The sequence below is a fragment of the Chelonoidis abingdonii genome, chromosome 1 (assembly GCF_003597395.2).
Source record: "Chelonoidis abingdonii isolate Lonesome George chromosome 1, CheloAbing_2.0, whole genome shotgun sequence".
NCBI lineage: Eukaryota > Metazoa > Chordata > Testudines > Testudinidae > Chelonoidis > Chelonoidis abingdonii.
In genome coordinates this window covers 124,495,172-124,515,089 of record NC_133769.1, presented here as the reverse complement: position 1 = coordinate 124,515,089, position 19,918 = coordinate 124,495,172, and the positions used below count along the sequence as shown (strand labels likewise).

The 19,918-nt window shown below is 41.9% G+C and overlaps 1 protein-coding gene across 1 annotated transcript in view; it reads right to left on the bottom strand.

Annotated features, from left to right (window-relative positions):
- PDE3A (phosphodiesterase 3A) overlaps positions 1-9,329 on the bottom strand; it is a 393,181-nt gene extending 383,852 nt beyond the window's left edge. Inside the window, exon 1 of the mRNA XM_032796048.2 lies at positions 7,892-9,329. Within this exon, the coding sequence (XP_032651939.1) occupies positions 7,892-8,899 (1,008 nt within the window). The 5' untranslated portion in view covers positions 8,900-9,329. The remainder of the gene's footprint in view (positions 1-7,891) is intronic.
- Between the last annotated feature and the right edge of the window lie 10,589 nt (positions 9,330-19,918).

Genomic DNA, 19,918 nt, shown 5'->3' with positions numbered 1-19,918 from the left:
TTACCTAACGATTACTTAGTTACCTTGGTAACTTCTTGGGAGGACCTGTGTCAAAGCTCTGTTAAGAAGGTCCAAACAAATTCTACCTTTAGCAGACATTTTCCTTTATCCGCTATTTTAACATGCTCAAAGAATTCTAACAGATTAGAGAGTCATGATTTTCCTATACAGCAACTGTGCTGGTTTTCATAGATCCCACAGCCAGAAAGAACCATTGTGATTACCTGAGCTAATCTCTTGTATAACACAGGCCATAGAACCTCCCCAAAATAATTTCTAGAGCTGATCTTTTAGAAAAACATCCAATCTTGACTGAAAAACTGTCAGTAGGGGAGAATCCACTACGATTGTTCCAATAGTTAATTACCCTCATTGTTTAAAATTTACACCTTATTTCCACTCTGAATTTGTCTAGCTTCAACTTCCAGTTGTTGGACTGTCATACCTTACATCTTTCTTTACTAGACGAAGAGCTCATTATCAAATATATTTGTAGGTACTTATAAACTGTGATTAAGGTCACTCCTTAACCCCTATGTTCCACTAAACAGATTGAGCTCCTTGAGTGAATCACCACAAGGCATGTTTTCTAGTCCTTTAGATTTGTCCCTATCCTGTCACATTCACCTAGATGTTTAACGATTCTTATATTTAATCATCAGGTGAAAATAATTGAAAACTGAAAATAATTTTAAAAAAGAGCAAAAAATGTCTCCATTATAAGACACATTAACTGGCTGATTTTTTTTTTATATATTATAAATACACACACACACTTTCCTATATATAGATAATAAAGATGGAGATGCATTAATTCCTGATATAATTCCACTGACATCAATGAAGTAGCAAGGATGGATTTTGCCCATTATTTTGCCCATTTTTTAAATTTATCATCTGATATACTTACTTGCAAGTCATAATGCAAATCAGAGTAGGATCTCTGATGCCCTCTAAGGATCCATTCCTTTTTTTACCTCACATGAATAGTGTAACTGATTTCAGATGGGACTACTCACATGAATAGGTGTTTGCAAGACAGAGGGCTACACAGAGCGCGTTTCTGGAATAACACTGAGTGGGAGTTACAAAGACACATGCAGGAAAGCAAGAGAGAACTGCTAAACTGTAAGGCTCACCATCAAGTTTTCAAACAAACAGTTCTCCCCCAGACTCCTCTAGTCCAAACGTACTTAAGTAAAACTCAGCATAGAAAACAGCTAATGTTCTTCAGAAGCAAAGGTTAAAAATTGAAAGAACACTGACTTTTTGTTGCTATTGCTCAAAACAAATCACTACTCTGATGCAGAGAAGCTCACACAGCATAGCAACCCCAGAGGCAACAGGTTTTCTAATATACTGTATCAATAGCAGAACTGTCCAGAACAAAAATTAGTATTATACAAGCATACCTCAGATATGCTTATTTCTGAATGATATACTGAGTAAAATATAACCAGTTCAGGTGATGGTTTAATAATCTATTCTCTTATTCTCTAGGCAATAACTTTCTGAAGTCCACTCTGATGAAAGGAAAAATGTTTTTACTTTATTTACTATTTGAATCCCTTCAACAACCAACATGACTTAGAACATCTAATAGATGTAATCTAATAGAATAAAATAGGCTCTAACATACATTTGGGGAAAATACTAAAAGTAAGATTTTTAGGAATCAGATGAATATTTTAATTTCAGCGGGTCTTTTATTTTTTAAACCACTTAGGATGCAGTCAGCTTATGCCCATTTCAAGCCCTGTGGTTAGTGGCCATTACAGCTTTGCCTCTCCTACAGTTTCAAGGTGTTGGGGGGGGGGGTTGTTTTTTGTTTTTTTTTTAAAAGATCAATATATTCCTTATTTTTACAAAATATAGTATTGTGTGTCAGCTTCCTGAAAAAAAGATTCAGAGAATGAATGAACACAGTAATATCAGAACAGGACAGAGTCTCACAAACGTCACAATTAACGTCCAAAACATCATGTGTCATTGTTTGTTTTTCAGGCTTCTCAAACCATATTTTATACACAGAGTCACTGTTTTGGTTGGTTGTTTAATTAAAATGACAACCCAGCATACACGGGATTTCTTTCAGCTCCAACGCTTTGCATTTTCACACTTTACACTCAGTTCAGAAAACGCAGAAAGTCACTACTGTATTTTACTCCCTCCACCTACAGGGAAAAAAATCTGTATTTAACAGATTGTTTTATGGTCCATTTTTGTCAACTGTGACAGTTTTCCCAACAGCTTTTCAATTTCTGAGAGTTAAAAATGCAACCTAAGTAAAGGCAGTTTACTTACATGAAGTCATGCTTAACAGAATTACATCTGGAATCCATGTACGATTTTTCAGGAGTCTGACATATATTAAGCAACCATATTTTAGCAAGTCACCAGAGGACATTAACTTATTTGCCTAAATATATATGGATTTTTTTTAATTTAAAATCTATATCCTACCTAGTGCCTTAATTCAGATCTCATCCATTCTTAGGGAGATGGTATGAATATTATAGATTTAAGCTTCCATACCAGCTACAAATTAATTTTAATGTTATTCCTGTTTTAAAGGCAGCATACTAGAGAACTTAAAAAAATCCACTTGTCTCCAACACATGAAAATCTCATGCCAATTTCTGTAGAAGCTAAGATATTAAAAAATAAATAATAATAATAATAATAATAAATACCACACACACTAGATCTTACAGTTGAGAAAGTAACTTTCCAAATGCAAACTGATGCAGTGCTGTCTTTTTGAGTCTGCAGTCAGCCCTAATGCCTGACACCGCTCATATCTTTCCCAAGCAGCAGAGTAAAATTGACAAAATAAATTGGCTTGTCTAAACTACCACGCGGGGTCGATCTAAGATACGCAATTTCTGCTATGTGAATAGTGTAGCTGAAGTTGACGTACTTAGATCTACTTACCGTGGTGTCTTCATTGGGGTAATTCGACAGCTGACACTCTCTTGTCAACTCCACTTGCACTCCTCGTTCTGATGGAGTACCAGTGTCAACGGGAGAGCACCTAGCAGTCCATTTATCACATTTATACTAGACGCGATAAATCGGCCCGCCGATCCAGCAGGTACTGTAGACAAGCCCTCAGGTCATTTCCTCGGAACTATTCAAAACCCCCCAGAGCATTAGTGAAACTCACAAGACACATGTCAATTTCTGGGAAAGCTAGGTGAGGCAGGCACTGAAACTACTCATGGGAAAAAGAGGATCTGAAGAAAAAAAAAAAAAGACATGGGGAAGGGTACGGTAGTGGAGACAAATCCTCAGTTCCCCTCTCAACAGCTGAGAGTTGCAATAGTGAAGCCGCTATCTCCCACAATTCCAGCACCCAGAGGAAAGTCCTCTCTCCTCCCTAAAGCAACCAGGAGACTACTGGGCAGAAGAGGAGCAAAGAGAAATGAAAGATCTTTCTCTTTTACAGAAACCATAGGAGAGAGTGTGGCGGAAGAGACACTTCAAACTCATCAGGCATCTAGTAGGCAGAAGCTGACACAAAAGATGGGACCTTGGAGCAGGGTCAGCACCCCAGTAGGAAGGCCAGCGTTAGCTCATTTCCCAGCAACTCGATGTAGGTTTCTCACCGAGCACCCTTCAATCTTGTGAGTTCCCTATCTGTATGCGCATTAGCCAGCGATTAGTAAGCCTGTTTTTCAAACCAGAAGATATTTCAAGCCCTGTGATACTGTCTTTGGTTCAGCGACTGATAGCTACAGTGCATTCCTGAAATTAATATAATAAATGCAGCAAACTGAACTGCTTTGAGCTACTTCTTCAACTGGCAAAACTTGCTTGTAATAAATTCATATTACATGCATACACCAAAAAGAAGAAAAAAAAAATCTATGTATGGAATACAACTTGGCCCACCTAAGCAGTATAGTAACATTGTCTTTAACATCTTAGGGCTATTTCTTGCCTCTGGATGCTTGCATGCAATTACACATTCAAATCAAAACAGACAACCATCCTGGCCTGCACAGGCTCCAAGACAGTTATCTCTGGAATGTATTATACTCCAGCATGTAGGGTTTCACACCGGAAACACCAGAGCACAGCAAAAAGGCTACCAGATCCGCTGGGCCTCTTCTGTCACCAGCTTTAGCGAGAAGAGTAAAGATGACTTGACAAGGTGTAAAGACGATTTGCCCATCAAGAGAAATGTCACCTATGTGCAGCTACCCAAAACACCATGCACATTTATATCAGTGAGGAAAATATACATCCATTCATTATGTTTTTCACTCATTTACAATCTCTCTCACCAGGTTCTCCCCCTACCACCCTCAAAAAAAAAAAAAAAAAAAAAAAAAAAAAAAAAAAAAAAAAAAAAAAGGATGCCTGATCCCTCAAGGAACCAAGCATCCTCAACTACTTCTGATGAAAGCTGAAGGTATTCGGTACTGTGATGTTTTGGAGATCATTCAGACCAGTAAGGAGTTCTGTAACCTTGGGGTGCATTAATGCTGTGCTGCTGATTGTCACAGGTATCTCACAGAATCAGGCCACCATAAAATCACTCCCTTCTCACTTATGAGTGCACGCATGCCAAGTGGGAACTCTACAATCCAAACTATCTGTTCAGATTAAAAAAAAAGGACTAAATAAAATGTGAACAATTTCCCAGAGAGAGTGGCTAAATGGATTTCCATTGTTTATTATTTTTAAAGTTCATTTTGTTGCTGAGAAAAAGATAAGATGTTTCCACCAGAGATAATTTAGGGACATAGAGGAAACATTCAGCTACTGACACCAGGGGTTTATAGTAAAAGCACTTAACGATAACAAGGGTAACACCAGTATAACTCAAATATACCTAACAATTCCAAACACTTTGACAGTGCAAGGCCAAATAGATGAAAATGACCTGAATTTATATTTCAGTGGCAAAAAGTCAGTTTATGACTGTTTAAGACATCATTAGTTACCACGCCATCATGACCACCACTATAGCTCTTTGGGTTAAAAAATAAATATAAATAAAAACCAACAAGCAAATCTCCACCCTCCACTGTTCGTAAGCTTTAGAGAAGGATCCCATGTTACTACACAAAATTAGATACTGAAACAGTATTACTCTGGTCAAATGAAAGCTTAATAAGATTGCTCAGCAATGTAAACATATCATACAAGAGGTAATGGACGATAGCTCTGTAAAAGTTCACAAGATCTTTGCTTCTTACGTTATCTGCTACACAATTCAAGCAGGTTTTTCAGCCCATTAAAACAATATTGTGGGTCTATTTCGTGATGTGAGCTTTCACATCTCTGAAACACCATACAAAAAAAGCTCTCTCTTTGACGTGCAACACTCTATTCAAGGTTGGGGTTGTTGTTTTTTTACTCTGTTTTGGGGGTTTTGTGAAGTTGTTTTTGAAGTATTTTATTTTAAACATGTTATATTTAAAAGCTGTCCTAAGGAGAAACATTTACCTATGGCTTCTTTAAAGTTACCAGGAGCCGATTTTCCTTATAAAAACAAACTTTGTTTTCCTGTCAGCCAAAAGGGGCTCTCTCTGAGAGCCTCACAGTATTTCTTGTTACTGTCTTTGTTATTTTAAAAGGATGGCTGTAGGAAAAGGGAGTGCAAAAAGAAATTAAACACACGCTCAACGTGACAATTTGCTTCTAAAAACAAACTTGGAGATAATCATCCATTTTTGATTAAGCAATGGCATGAGCAATCAATGATCCCTCTATTGATTAATATTAAAGTAGAAATGTGGCAAAATCCCTGAAAATAGTAAACTACATAGTTGTCAGTTGACTCCACTGTACAGGCTATTGTGGGGAAAACTGAAACTTCTCAAGACATAATTAAACCTGTACTCCTAAGTGAAAACATTAAGACAAATAGAAAAAGTAATCGGTTTGCTATAGTGGATTTAATAATACTGTATATGATAACGATGATTTGTGAGCTATTCATAAGCAAAAGAAGGTAACTATCGAAGGGCTTAATAGACTATATCAAAGTGATTACTTTTAAAATATGTCTGCTAGAAAGTTGCATTTATTTAAAGTGCCACAGCAAGTGGAAAAATATTCTAGACATTACACATGATTAATGCATGTGGAAATGCACTAATGACAACTGGAAGTGCACTGGAAATGTTTATTGTCAAAAAGCAAACATTTAAGAGAGAAAAATAAAGTTATTGTATTTACAAATTGTTCTTACACCCTAATTGCTCACATAATTCATAATAAAACAGTCATAACTGAGTCAGTTTTCTATTTTTTCACACTGTTGGAGATGGTGGTAAATATTTAACATTTTTGTTTAGATAAAATAAATAAGTACATTTGCTGTAAAATATGCCTCAAGGATATAGGCTGTCAGGAATTTTTCTAGCAAATGTCATAAACAGCCACAAAGAGATGTAATCAAACCATTTCCAGAAACAAACTAGCCACCCACACCATATGGTTAGATGCCATCACTTAGAAAATACTTAACTGCTTATCCAGCAAGGGACCTGAAAGAAAGCCTTTGGTATAACAGAATAAGCTTAAGCTGGCCACAGTTCACCAAGTCTTTTTAATACTAATGGTGTTATATTTCCTTTTCCATTTGCCACTTATTTCCACCTAGGTTTCCCTTTTCACACTGGGCAAGTGTCATACTGACTCCAAATATGCTCAGTTACACTCAGTCCATCGAAAAATAGTCTTCTGCTGTGTAAAATTAAGTCTCAAAAACTCAGAAAACAATTTCAAGTGCAAAATTAAGTTTTAATGGCATGTATCTGGAATCCCTTATTGTTTATGCTATGAAGATGTTAATATTCATTCTGTTCATGTTCTTAGATGTATTATTTATCTTTTCGGAGCTTATGGAGAAAAAAAAAACTTTTCCAGACAAAAATACACATCAATTCAAATTAAAAACACCAGTTGTTACCAAAAAAAAAAAAAAGGTTAAACTAAATTAATATTTTATCTAGTGTCAACAGACAGAAGAACTGGGGTATAAAAGTTCTTGATCACTTCAGTGTAGTAGTGAAGATGCGAAAAGCTAAGAGGACAAGTACTGCAGGCCCCTTCTTAAAAAACACACTCAGTACATTAGGCAAGAGGCTTTTCCCTATACTGAACAGAACTAAAAATATGCTTATTTCAGAAAGATGAACTCCTTTTAAGAACCAGGGAAAGTTTAATACGATTGATGCCCTCTTTCAACAAACCAAAAAAGGTTCAGAAATCACTCTTTATAATTGATGCTAGACGCTTCTCCAGCCTGGGCTAACCTATACTTTACATAACACACGCGCGCGCGCGCACACACACCACCGCAATATTTAGAGCCAGCCCAGCAACAGCTAGCTATACTGTTGGCCAAGTTAAAAAAAAAAAAAAAATCTTCAGCGTAAAATCCTCAAGATTTTACATAAATGTAGTGAAACTTTGAAACAAGCCTTGCCCTGCTCTAATGACTCCTCTGATTCTATCCCCCTTCTACTGAACAGAGATAAAAGCCGACCAGAGTGCTGAAAACTAAAATAAAGTGTTACTAAGGCAGATTAAAGTGATATTTTGAGCACAAAAATAAGGAGGGAGAAAAATGGAATTTGGGTAGAGGCTACCGAACTCTTCACATTTCACGTACACTTCCCACTTCCCTAATTTGTGGGAAACATTCAGCCACTCTGATACACATCCACAGCAGCGAGCAAAAAGTTTGTAGCAACTCGCAACGCTTCAGTCCGTCTTACAACTCCTTTTTCTAGTGTCTGCTCAACCAACCAACCAACCATAAAAATCCCCCACAAGTATGCTGTACCCTGACTCCTTGGTGTTCCTTCTTCTTCAGCCCCTAGACTCCTGGATTTTCCCTGGGATTGTGAAGATCTGTCGCGCTCCTTACCTGCTCCCTAGGTATGCAGGGCAGGGAGGTCCTCCGATGAGTCTTGTTGCTGCAGCTGGACATCTCGGGAGAGATCATGGAGCTGGACCTCCTCCTCCTCTTAAACACCGGGACCTCTTCCTTGGCCAGCTGGGCACCAGAAACCTCTTTACGCTGCGCCGTCCCGGAATGGGGCAAGAGCTGATCCGCGTACCTGGCGAGCAGGATGCCCAGTAGCCCGAACAAGTAAGCCAGGTAGGGTCTCCAGGCTACCTTGATCCTCTCTAAGGAGACGAGGGACGTGGTCCTGACCGCACTAGTCAAGGCGATCATGAGGACGCCCTGCCTCAGCTTCAGCACCAGCCATGTCACAGTGGCCAGGCAGCTCAGCACCACCCCCGTGGCGGTGAAGGAAAGCAAGTGATCCTCCCCTACCGCAAACCCAATCTGGACAATCGCTTCCCCCCCGCAGCAGGCGGCCAGCAGCAAGGCGGCTGTATGCAGGCGGACCCCGGAGCGCAGCAAGTACAAGCCCATCCAAAAGAAGACACACATGAGGCTGAAGAGCAAAGCGATGGGATGCAGCCAAGGAGTCAGCTGGAAGCTGCTGCTGTTGCTACTGGGGAGCCCTGCTGGGGGCAACGGCAAACCAGCCGCTTCTCCTCCTCCAGCTGTTGCGGCTGCTGCTTCCTCCGCCGCCGCCACTACCTCCTCCTCCTCCAGACTGCAGCCGATCTCCCCCCGGACCAACCTGACCACCAGAGCCAGCAAGAAGGACAGGGATCCGGCGCAGAGAGCCGAGGAAAGTTTCCGGGAGCTCCAGATTTTCTGCAGCACCAGGTCTCCCCAGCAGAGCTGGCAGGTTGAGTCTTCCTTCTGCCCCTGCTGAGTGCCCGGCTGCTGCTGTTTCCCATCAGAGTAACAATACCCATTGCAATCGGATCCTACTACTGCTGCTGGGCTTTTCTCCTCGCCAATGCTCCGGCTGGACTTGCCTCTGGCACTGGCAGAGTCGCTGATCAGAGCCATAGTTTCAGCCTCCTCTCTTCCCCCCACATACACAACGAGGCAACCCCCTCCCCTCCCCAGCAGAGAGAGAGCAACCCTCTCAAGTTCCTCCAGAGGTTGCACAAATTAATATCTATCACTGGGTGCAAACGTAGAAGCGCGAGAGGGGGGGCAAGGCTAGGAAGAGTCTGCAAAGTTAAAGCCTCGCATTTGGTAAGGAGATCAGCCTCCCTCTCCTGTCCCCTGATCAAAGAGCCTGTCGCCCTGTTTATAGGCTCTCCCTCCGAGATCGCTGCAGGTTAAAAAAAAAATCCACTGGGTTGTCGGCTCGGAAGGGGTGGAAGAACCGAAAGAAGCCGCTGGACAAAGTCAGCAGCGCTGGTTCATTTCTAGGCCATCATTGCTCCCCCGCACTCCTGCTGCTCGGGAAGGGGGTGCGGGGGGGGGGAGAGCGGGATAGAGCTGCGTGCGGACAGCTGTAGCAGGGATTTTCTGCTCGCTTTCTTCTTCTTCTTCCCGCTGCTCTCTGCCGCGCTCACTCTTCCCTTCTGCTCGGGCGAGCCTTCCCGGCGCTGCCAGAAGCCGTGGCTCGCCATTCCCCATGGCCGGGGGGAGGCAGAGTCCTGGTCATTGCAGAGTTTGGGGAGGGAGAGACAAAAATAAAAGGCCAGCGGGGGGAGGGGGAGGTGAAGAAGTTGCTAAGTCCTGCCGGGAAGAGACGCAGATCCGCGGGAGAGAGGCTGCTCGGAACAGCTTTGCCCCCCGTTTGAAGGCTCGTGGGGCGCTCTGCGATGTTTGCCACCCAACTTCAAGTGAGGCGAGTGCCCCCCGTGAAATAAGCGAGGATGGGAAGGGGGGGGGGGGAGATAAACAAGCAGGAGGCAGCTGCCGGTGTTTGCAATTCAGCTTGTACCAGTGCCCGGGAAACGCTGCCCCGCTCCTTCTGCTCCCCCTCGTCCCGGAGGAGGCGCTGCTGCGGGCAGCTCCCCAGCCCAGAGCCACGCAGCGAGCGGAGCACGCACGCAGCAGCCGCCGCCGCGCGGAGCGAGCCCCTTGCTCCTCAGCCCCGGGAACGCGGGGTCAGCTGAGCCGCGCCGGCTTCTGCCTCTTCACTGCTACGCAGGGGCCGGAGCGCATCGCACCAACCCGCCGGGCGGCTTTGCAGAAGCTGAGGCACTGGAGGTGCCAACCGGCAGAGAGTTGGCTGCTACTGGCTGTTAGCAATAAAGCCATAAATCTGAGTGACGGGGAGGGGGCAATTACACGGCAGTAAAAAAGTCACAATCGTTTAGCGAGATTAATTTTTACTTCACTTTGTAGAGACAAGCCCAGCCTGGCCCACCAGAGCTAACTGCCGTGGGGAAGTTCAGCCCCAAAAGCCAGGTTGTGCCACTCCCATCCCCCTTTATCTGGGCTGACCCAGAACATCAGAGCCAGGCAGGCTTTGAGAGGGTGGTCCCATCTTTGTCTTACTGCAATGCAATTTGCTCCACGGTGGATCCAATAGTGTAAATCCTCTTTCTAAACTAACTGCACCTTCAATTAAACCAGGGGAACCCTGCCAATAGACTGTGCCCCTCTGGGAGAGCATTTGCTACAATTCTTAGAGGGCTGAAACAATTAGGCCCAGATCCTGCAAAGACTTAATTGGGAGCATACTTAATAGGCCTGATGACTAAAGTTACACACAGGTTTAAATCTTTGCAAGATCAGGGCCTTAGCTCTCAAAGCCACAGGACCAGGTAAATTGCATATAGTCATAATACATTTAGCGCACTGCACACAGTAATACAAACCCCAGAGAAACATTCAGCAGGGAAACATTTAGAGCGAGGAAATGAACAGATTAGAGAAAAGAATTTCCCTACTCCTCCCCCAGCAAATAAATCAGTGATTTAAGACATAAAACAGATTCACACTGTGTATTTATTTGAGGATATATCTGGGTTTTTAATACCATGCCTATCACCACAATTCCTGAGTTTAATGGGTTGAAAGGGCAGCTCCAGTGTAATGTGTTTTCTATAACCAGAAACACGGCGCATGAACTGAGGTTGGTTTTAAATAATAGTTTTCTAGGCTACATAATATGTAATCTGGATTTGTCATTTTTGTGTTTGATGTTTGGTCAGAAAGAAACCTGAATATTGTCAGTAAAGTCTGGTTTTGAGGGTTGGATTGGTTACAAGGAATCTCATAGGGGTTTTGTTGTTTTTGTTTGTTTATTTTATGGTTAGGAGTCCAAACTCTGAATAACTGACAAGGTTTGCAATTTATTGTTGACAAGGGCTGTCGGGGGAGCAGGGAGTCTTATATCTATGTAGAGCTCCACTGAAAATATCACTAGGCTCCCCACCACAGATGAAAGTCCATGCATAGGGCTTTGATTGCAGGACGAGGGTCTATAGAACAAATGAGGCCTATATGCCTTTCACCTCTAGTCTTTTAAAAGAGATAGGGATCTTAATGATTTGTTAATTAAAAAAAAATCAGTGAGTCAAAATGCATACAGTCTGCACACAGTTCAATCACATATAACTAGTATTTCAACAGTACAGGCAGCTCAGACCCATTACACCTTTGATCTTATCCTCCACACTGAGCATCATTCATTTTAAACCCCACTTTACCTCAGCTTTGTAACTTTATAGATTGTTACTCTAAGTTAATATCAGAAAGGTTGACAGTAAATAGAATTATAAAAAAAACTGTAGTCAAATTATTTTCAAACTTCCCTACTACTAATTTTTGTTGAATACCCTATTTAAACATCTGTCACATACATTGGCAAAAGCATATGTCCTCAATACTACCTTCCCCTGATACACAGATAATTCAGGTTATTTGAAAAGTAATGGCACTCTCTAGTTGGACAAACTCAGGTTTAATGTTTATGAGAATTGCAGTGGAATCCACAAAGGGCCTTAGGTGTTGCAATGCTTAGCACTGTGGTGCCTAACATTTAGGTGCCTAGAAAATCACAGGAATAACACTGTGATCCACCAAGCTAAGTATCTTAAGAAGCCGTACACAACAAATGGGGAGAGATAGACACCTAAGATTGTGATCCACCAATGCTAGTAGGCTAGGCAGGGATCTGCCAAAGTCAATCAGTGGGAGATGGTAAACCCTGCCCCAATCTGAAAGTTAGGTACCTCAATCCAGGCTGCAGGGAGGTGCCTTGCTGTCCATGAACTGGGGGAAGATGGGTGCGTGGCTGCCTAAGTTGCATGCAAGGGCTGAAGCAAAACAGTCGCAGGCGAAACAAGGGAGCCCTCCCTTTGGCCTAGTGTGCTCACCCAAGCTGTGGGAGACCCCAGTCTTCTGAGTGGGAAGACAGGGATTTGAATCAGGCTCTGCTATCTCTTAGGTTAGTGCCCTAACCCCTGGGCTACTGCATCATTCTAATTCTTGGGGTGGCCCACTTAATAATTAAGTATTCTGTTGTTTAATTAAAGTCAAACAACTTCAACTTCAGCAGAGCTTGAGGGAGACCATATCAGAATATTACATAGTTAAGTGGTTAGATTACACTCCTGAGATCCCACTTCAATTCCCTTCTCCCCCTCATAGGAGACAGGACTTGAACTGTGTGTGTGTGTCTCCCACATCCTGGATGAATAGTCTAATCCCAGGCCTGCACAACTCGTAAAGCAGTGACGGCCATATTACTCCAAAGAAAACAGCTGAGGGCCGAAACCCCCCGGCCCATGGAAACAGCCCCCCCAGAACCTCCTGGCCCCGTGGAAAGACCCCACCCCAGCACCGCGCAGCCCTGCAGAAACAAACCCTCCTTCCCCAGCACCGCCCCACCAAAACAGCTGTGGGCCAAAAAGGAAGGTTGGGGGTGGGGAGGTGATACTTGATTTTAAATCAACCAGGGGCTCTCAGCTGAAGAGGTGGCTGGGAGCTGTCAGGGGCAAATTAAAGGGCCTGGGGCTCCCGTGGCTGGGGGAAACCGGAGCTTTGCGGGGTTGGGGCAGGCATTTAAAGGGCCCAGAGCTCCTGCCGCTGAGAGAAGCCTGAGCCCTTTAAATCCCAGCCCCAGCCCATCTGCTGCCGGGATTCAAAGGACTCTGGGCTGCCTGCAGCCGCAGGGAGCCCTGAGCCCTTTAAACCTCAGCCGCCGCCGGGATTCAAAGGGCTCTGGGCTGCCCGTGACGGCGGGGAGCCCTGAGCCCTTTAAATCTCAGCCCCGGCCGGGAATCTCTGCGCGCAGCCCAGAGCCCTTTGAATGCCGGCCGTGGCTGAGATTTAAAAGGGCTCTGGGCTCCCCGTGGCTGCAGGCAGCTCAGAGCCTTTTGAATCCCGACCGCGGCTGAGATTTAAAGGGCTCTGGGCTCCCCGCCACTGCGGGCAGCCCAGAGCCTTTTGAATCCCAGCCACGGCTGAGATTTAAAGAGCTCTGGGCTCCCCGTCGCTGCAGGCAGCTCAGAGCCTTTTGAATCCCGGCCATGGTTGAGATTTAAAGGGCTCTGGGTCCCTGCGGCTGTGGGCAGCCCAGAGCCCTTTGATTCCCCGTCGCAGGCCGCACAGTGAGCCTCCGCGGGCCGCATGTTGTGCAGGCCTGGTCTGTCCCCTAGCCTAAAGATTCTAAGGGAGGTCCCTTTCCCATCCATTTCCCACTGCTTTGTGTGAACCTCCCTGAGGAGCCCAATCAAATAGGTGGCCTCTGAGCACAATCCCCAGATAGATTTCAGTGGTGCCTAAAAAAGTGACTTAGGCACCTAAATACCTCCATGAATAATACCCTTGGTGCTTTTTAAAAACACTTCCTATTGCAATGGTTTTGTTTCTAGTAGCATGGTTTCTGGTTGATTTTGTTTCAGGGCAGTTATAAACACACTTAAGTCCTGGACCCTGAACCTGCATGAAGCCCTAACACAGTGGTCCCCAAACTTTTTGTGGCCAGTAGCACATTCATATTTTCAGAAGAGTGTGGCAGGCACCAACAATTTTTCAAGGCTTATTTTGTATTTGTACATTAAATAATATGAAAAACATCATATTTAATATTCTTCCCACTCAGGGTTGAAATAATACGTATGTTGTCTCTTATTTGAACCACTCATTTTGGAGCAAAATGTTTAAAAAAATAATAAATTGCAAAGCACAAGAAAACAGCAGTATTAGTGCAGGAAGAATACTCACATACAGGGCCGGCTCCAGGCACCAGTGGAGCAAGCAAGTGCTTGTGTCATCACATGCTACGGGGGAGCATTTGGTTCATTCTGCAGAAACGGAGCATTTTTTTTTTATTTTATTTTTTTTTTGGCAGCAGTTCTGGGCAGTGCAGCGAGAAGCCTGAGAGAAGCTGCGCAGCCTGCAACCCCGGAGTACTCTGTCCCCAGCAGGTGGGGGGGCCCTGGCATCTCTCCCCTGCTGGGCACTAGGCAGGCCCCGCGCCTGGCGGGGACAGAGAGCACCGGCACCCACAGCCCTGGAGTTCTCTGTCCCCGGCAGGCGCAGGGCTGGAAGAAGCCGCAGCCCTACGCCTGCTGGGGACAGAGGGCACCGGTGCCTGCAGCCCTGGAGTTCTCTGTCCCTGGCAACCGCAGAGCCGCGGCTTCTTTCCCCTGCTGAGCACTAGGTGGGCACACATAAATGCCCCGGCAGGTGCCATGGCACCCACGGGCACTGAATTGGGGACCATTGCCCTAACAGTTTCCTTCTTCAAGTGATGCCCATTTAGCTATTTCACCAAAGATGACTTTTTTGCAGTATTATGTGAAACAAAACAAGACTACTCCAAAACTAACATCTGTCAGCTTCTGTTATGAAGAGTATGCAGAAACCTAATGTAGCCTTTGATTACTTTGTCTTGGTAGGTTAATTTCCATTTCAGGGCCTTCTTGATGACAGAGAGAACTATTAATAATAGTCTAAGCATTGCTTGTGAAAATACCTAGACTTCCTAGAACCGCAGCTCAGAATCAGAGTGGTAAGCTCAACCCATCAGCCATCTAAGATACCATAGATAAATTGAATTGCATGCATTTTACTCTTGGGAGGGCGTGTCTTTTAGATGAGACATTGAAAATTGTGGGCTTGTCTGCACAGTGTGACACTTGTTTCAATAGTAGGCTGTCTTTGGTCAAAAGTATTTCCTCTCCATTGTTCTATAGTAAAGTGGATGTTTACTACTCACTTCTTCACAGGTGGATACATTTAAGGTGTGTTTTTCTGTTCAATTTGTAAAGCGCTTTTGAGTGAAAGTCAGTATTAGTTTGATTTCCACAGACTCTGAGCACCTGCAGCTCCCAGTGAAATCAATGAGATGCAGGGATACTCAGCACATCAAGAGTCAGGCTGTATGTAAATCAGATTACAATCTTAGAGGAATAAGATGCATACGATTCCTTTGGATTCACTTATGTCGGCATTTCTATTAGTGCAGTTCATCTCACTGACTGACACAAGAGGTCAACCAGAGCAGTGTTTAGCCAGGAATAAATGTTCTCCTGGTTCCACTGGTAGATAGAGTTGTGACTGTCATGACGTGCAGGAACAAGCTGCTGAAAGATCAGAATTTCTCACAATGGGTGGAGAAACTCCAGGGAGCTAGAGCCCAATCCTGCATGCTGCTGAGCATCCTCAGATCCCATTAAAGTAAGTGGGAATTGAGGAAGCTCAGCACCTTCCAGAACTATCCCCTCAGCATCAACACGCATCAGTAGTGTCCAAAGGAAGGGGAAATCATCAAACGTAGCTGAGGTTATCACAGCAAAAAAATAATCTTGAGTAGTTGATAGTTTAATTCTGAGGAACTCTCCTTTTTCCTCTTGTGATTCAAATGATAGATCAAAACTATTTTTTTGTTCCTTTTAAAATAAGATGAACAGAGAAATGCTGCTATAATGTATTAAACAGAAAACAGAAGGGAGAACTATGGTTCTGGGTTATACTTTAAAAACCCCTGAGATGGGAGAAGATGCTATGTAACAGTCTCAGGGAAAAGCTGCTCCCTTGGATATTATTAACTAGGGAACCATGACCAGAGGAATTTGCCAAGGTAAATAAAGCAATCTTGAAAAGGTTTTATTAGCAATATAATATCTAGATATAAACAAAGGTAAAACAATTTAGAAATCTGGAAAAGACAATCAATGATCCAGTTAGCAAATAAATTGATATTAATTGGTCAACCAAATGGAGAATAGGTATTTCAAGTTACAAATGTACAGGAACAACATCAGGCATTGATTTAATAAGTTAACACATGGGAGAAGGTGATAAATACTGTAGTTAAAGTAACATATCAACCCATTTCAAATAAGAACTAGAGAGTAATCTTCCATGTAGGAAATTCAGCGTTCTCAGTTTATGAAGAAACTGGTACAGGAACTCTCATGGGTAACATAAGAGGAGGATATGAAACAAAGCACAGATGGTGGTCAAGCAAGGCTAAGTGTAAATGATTTTCAGCTGAAAAAAATATTAGTTCTAGATCAAGAGCTACATATAAAGAAGTTGTGAAATGACACCATCTTCCACTACTAGAGACATGTCTGTAATGATTCTCCACATCAGAGTTCCTTTTCCTTTACTAGTTAAATAGGGAGAAAGTTTGTCCATTAGATAATACACTTTTCCCCCGCAGCAAAGATGATGACAAAGGCCAGGTCTACTTGGGAAAACCCCTCCCATCACTATAGTAAATGTCTGCACTGAAGCACTACAGTAGCGCAGCTGCATTGCTGAGTTATGCCGCTGTAGCAGTTTAGGTATAGACACAGCCTAAGATTTATGCAATTAAAAAGTGAATTTTGTAGAAAGAGCGGTAGTGTGTGCATTCCTGACCATGATAGCCCAGTGAGAATTAGACCCACCAACACAATAGAGTTTTTGACCAACCACCAGAATGGTGGAGTCCTTTAGCTAATTCTCAACAGAATAGGTGTCAAGATTCCACAGCTCAAAGCTTAAACATGCCACCAAGTTAAGACCCACAGCTACTTAGGCCGGGCTCATTCCTCAACTGGTGGTTTATATTTCCCACCTCTGGGGAACTAGGTGAGTACTATTAAATAAAATGTCCACATGTCCCCAAAGGAATTCCTCCTGTCCCTTTTAACATAATAGGTGATGGAAGTTTCCATCACCATAGTAATACAATAAAAGTAAGGATTCAGATTGTAGAGAAATTGCTTGTTGCTTATTGTTACGATCAGTCTGAGATGGGAGAAGACTCTACAGCAGAGACATCGGGACAGGCTGAAAAAATTCCACACCAAATGGTTTCGGAGATTAGAATGGGACAGAGGGAAAAAAGAGAATGCTTCTGTTTTACCACTCTTTATTCCAATTATAGCAAGAATACCCATGACATTTAGGAACGATGTCTGAGATGATTGTGCAGTTTTGTAATTTGCTTTCTTCTTTTAATTAATTTTTTTTCATCTTCTTATGACTTTGGTCAAATATTTGTTGTGAGCTAGGAAACACAATGTGACCATGATTTTATAACAACTGGATCTGCAGGAATTTGTTAATTAAGATAACATTTGCTTACCTTCTGACATCAGTCTATTTATGAGAGTATTAAGGAAGATACTGCTCTGGGTTTCTATAGCATTATCCATGTGAGGACCTCAAAGCATTTTACAAACCTATATGAATAAACTCTCACAATGCCCCTGTTTATAACTGTAGCACTTCAGTATAGAGGCTAGCTATACCAGCGGGAGGGATTCTCCCCATGGTATCAGTAATCCATCTCCAAGAGAGGCAGTACCTAGATCAATAGAAGAATTTTTCCATTTACCTAGTACTATCTACATGGGGACTTAGGTCAGCTTACCTATGTCACTCGGGGGTTGTTTTTTCACACCCTCTGAGCCATGTAGCTGGCAGATCTGCCCTGTGCCATCAAAATTTAGATGATAAGTTTTATCATACAACCCACTAGTCATCAAGGCACCGAGCTAGCAAAGCAGTTAAGCACATGTAACTTTAAGCACAAGTGTCCCATTGACTTTCCTGACATTTCACTATAAATAACACATGAAATACAATGTAAATGTCAAAGTTTAGATGATACATTTGTCATGTAAGCCATTGGACATTAAGGTCATGATCCAGCATAGCACTTAAGCACGAGTAGTCTAATTGAGTTTATTGATATTTCACAATGGGCACTGCATCAAATGCAGCTGTCACATTAATTCAGTGTTTCTAACATTTTCAGCAGTGAAATAATTACCAGTATTGACATTATTATTGCACCATTATTCATTTCACTCATTACCAATATATAACATTATTTCAGGCTGTCTCCAGACTCAGGATATCCCCACTGTATCTGTTTCATTTGGGTCACATTTTCAAGGTTTTCTTCACAACCATGAGGAGTAGGTACATAATTAAAAAAAAAAAAAAAATGAAATCCTGGATTGTGGAGTAGCCATTTGATGACAAATACTTCCATCAAATTAATTCAGTAATGAAAATATCCATTGACTTTCATTGTGAAGTAGGTAGAAAACATTATGATTAGTATATTAATAAAAAAAATCTACACATTAATAAACCTTAAAATAGACTGCCTCAGATTTTGCTAAAATCTCTGAGTGAATTTTCTAATCTCCAAAAATCCAAAATATATTTGCTAGAGAAATTTTAAGAAAGTATACACTTGCCATTTAAAAATGCTTATAATTAATAAATTAAGCAACAGATTTACTTGTAAATTTTTAGAAAAGTCATTCTGTAACCCAAGACTAAGTTTGGTAAATTTGGGGAAGCTATGATATGAGTGTGGTCCTGCAATGATCAAAATGTTTATGGATCCCTGTGCTCCGTCAGATCCTCAACAAAGTTAATGGAGGCCCACCCAGAAGGAGCAGCTTGCAGGATCAGGGTTACAGTATTCATATAAAACACATCAGATTATTCCCTAATTTAAATGCAAATCTTTATGTAATTTTAACTATGGAGCAGCTACAGAACCATTGTAACTAGGGAATAATTGTAAAAACAATTAAAATGCAATCTCTTATAGAATGTGATTATTTAACACTATCTATTAAAGGGCAGCTAGTTCGAATGCAATACAGAGGTCACAAGTGGATGCCTTTTTGCTGGAAGGTCAGACTTTATGTCAGGCTACCATATTCTGGGTTCCCAGTTCAATGGAAAATGATTCTCAGCTCCTGTTTATGGCATCTAAGAAATATATGGCATTTAAGAGACAGGACTTGTTCTACTTTTCTTCTTGACTTGCAAAGGAATTCCTAGTCATAGTGCAAGGAGAGCTGTGAAGAATTAAGAAGCATAAAACAGGAGATGTTATAAACACTTCAAGAAGAATCTACCCACATAGGGCCAAATTCAGCCCTGGTATAAAATGCAATTCCATTGAAATCAATTAGCTGAATTTAGCCTATAGGGACTATCTCTGTAGCAAACGTTATTAAAAGTAGGGTGCATTTTTAAATCCTTAGAAATTTATTGTTGTTAATATTTGATTTTTTGTATTTTCAGTGTAGAAACAACACTGGATACTCAGGTAAATACAATTCTTAAGAATCATGGGCATTCTGTTTTTATCTGCCAACCTAAATTATTAATATTTGAAAGACTGATCCAGAAAATCTTATTTACTAATGCAAATTTAGCATTGGCTAATTATGCCAAAAATACACATTACACAAACAAGTGCAGAAACAATAACTTAAAGCATTGGCATTTCTACTATAGATTTTTGAAAAGTATGAATCCTTAAAGTTGTGGTTAGTGTGTATTATTCAATTATTTTTGGAGTAAAATGTTCAAATCACTCCAGAGGTATATATTTTTTAACTAATACATACATACTTTTAATTTTTTAAAATATTTTTTGCTCAAATAAAAAAATCTGAGGTATTTAAAATAAATTTGACAATTGTTTTATCATATAGCTGGGCTAGGGATTACCACTTATGCACCTAGGTTGTATTTTTATGAATAGTGAATATACTCAGTGTTCAAAACCACTTAAATTAATAGATCACTAAAGCCCCTATCCTGTAAACATGCACATACATAACTTTTAAGTCAAGG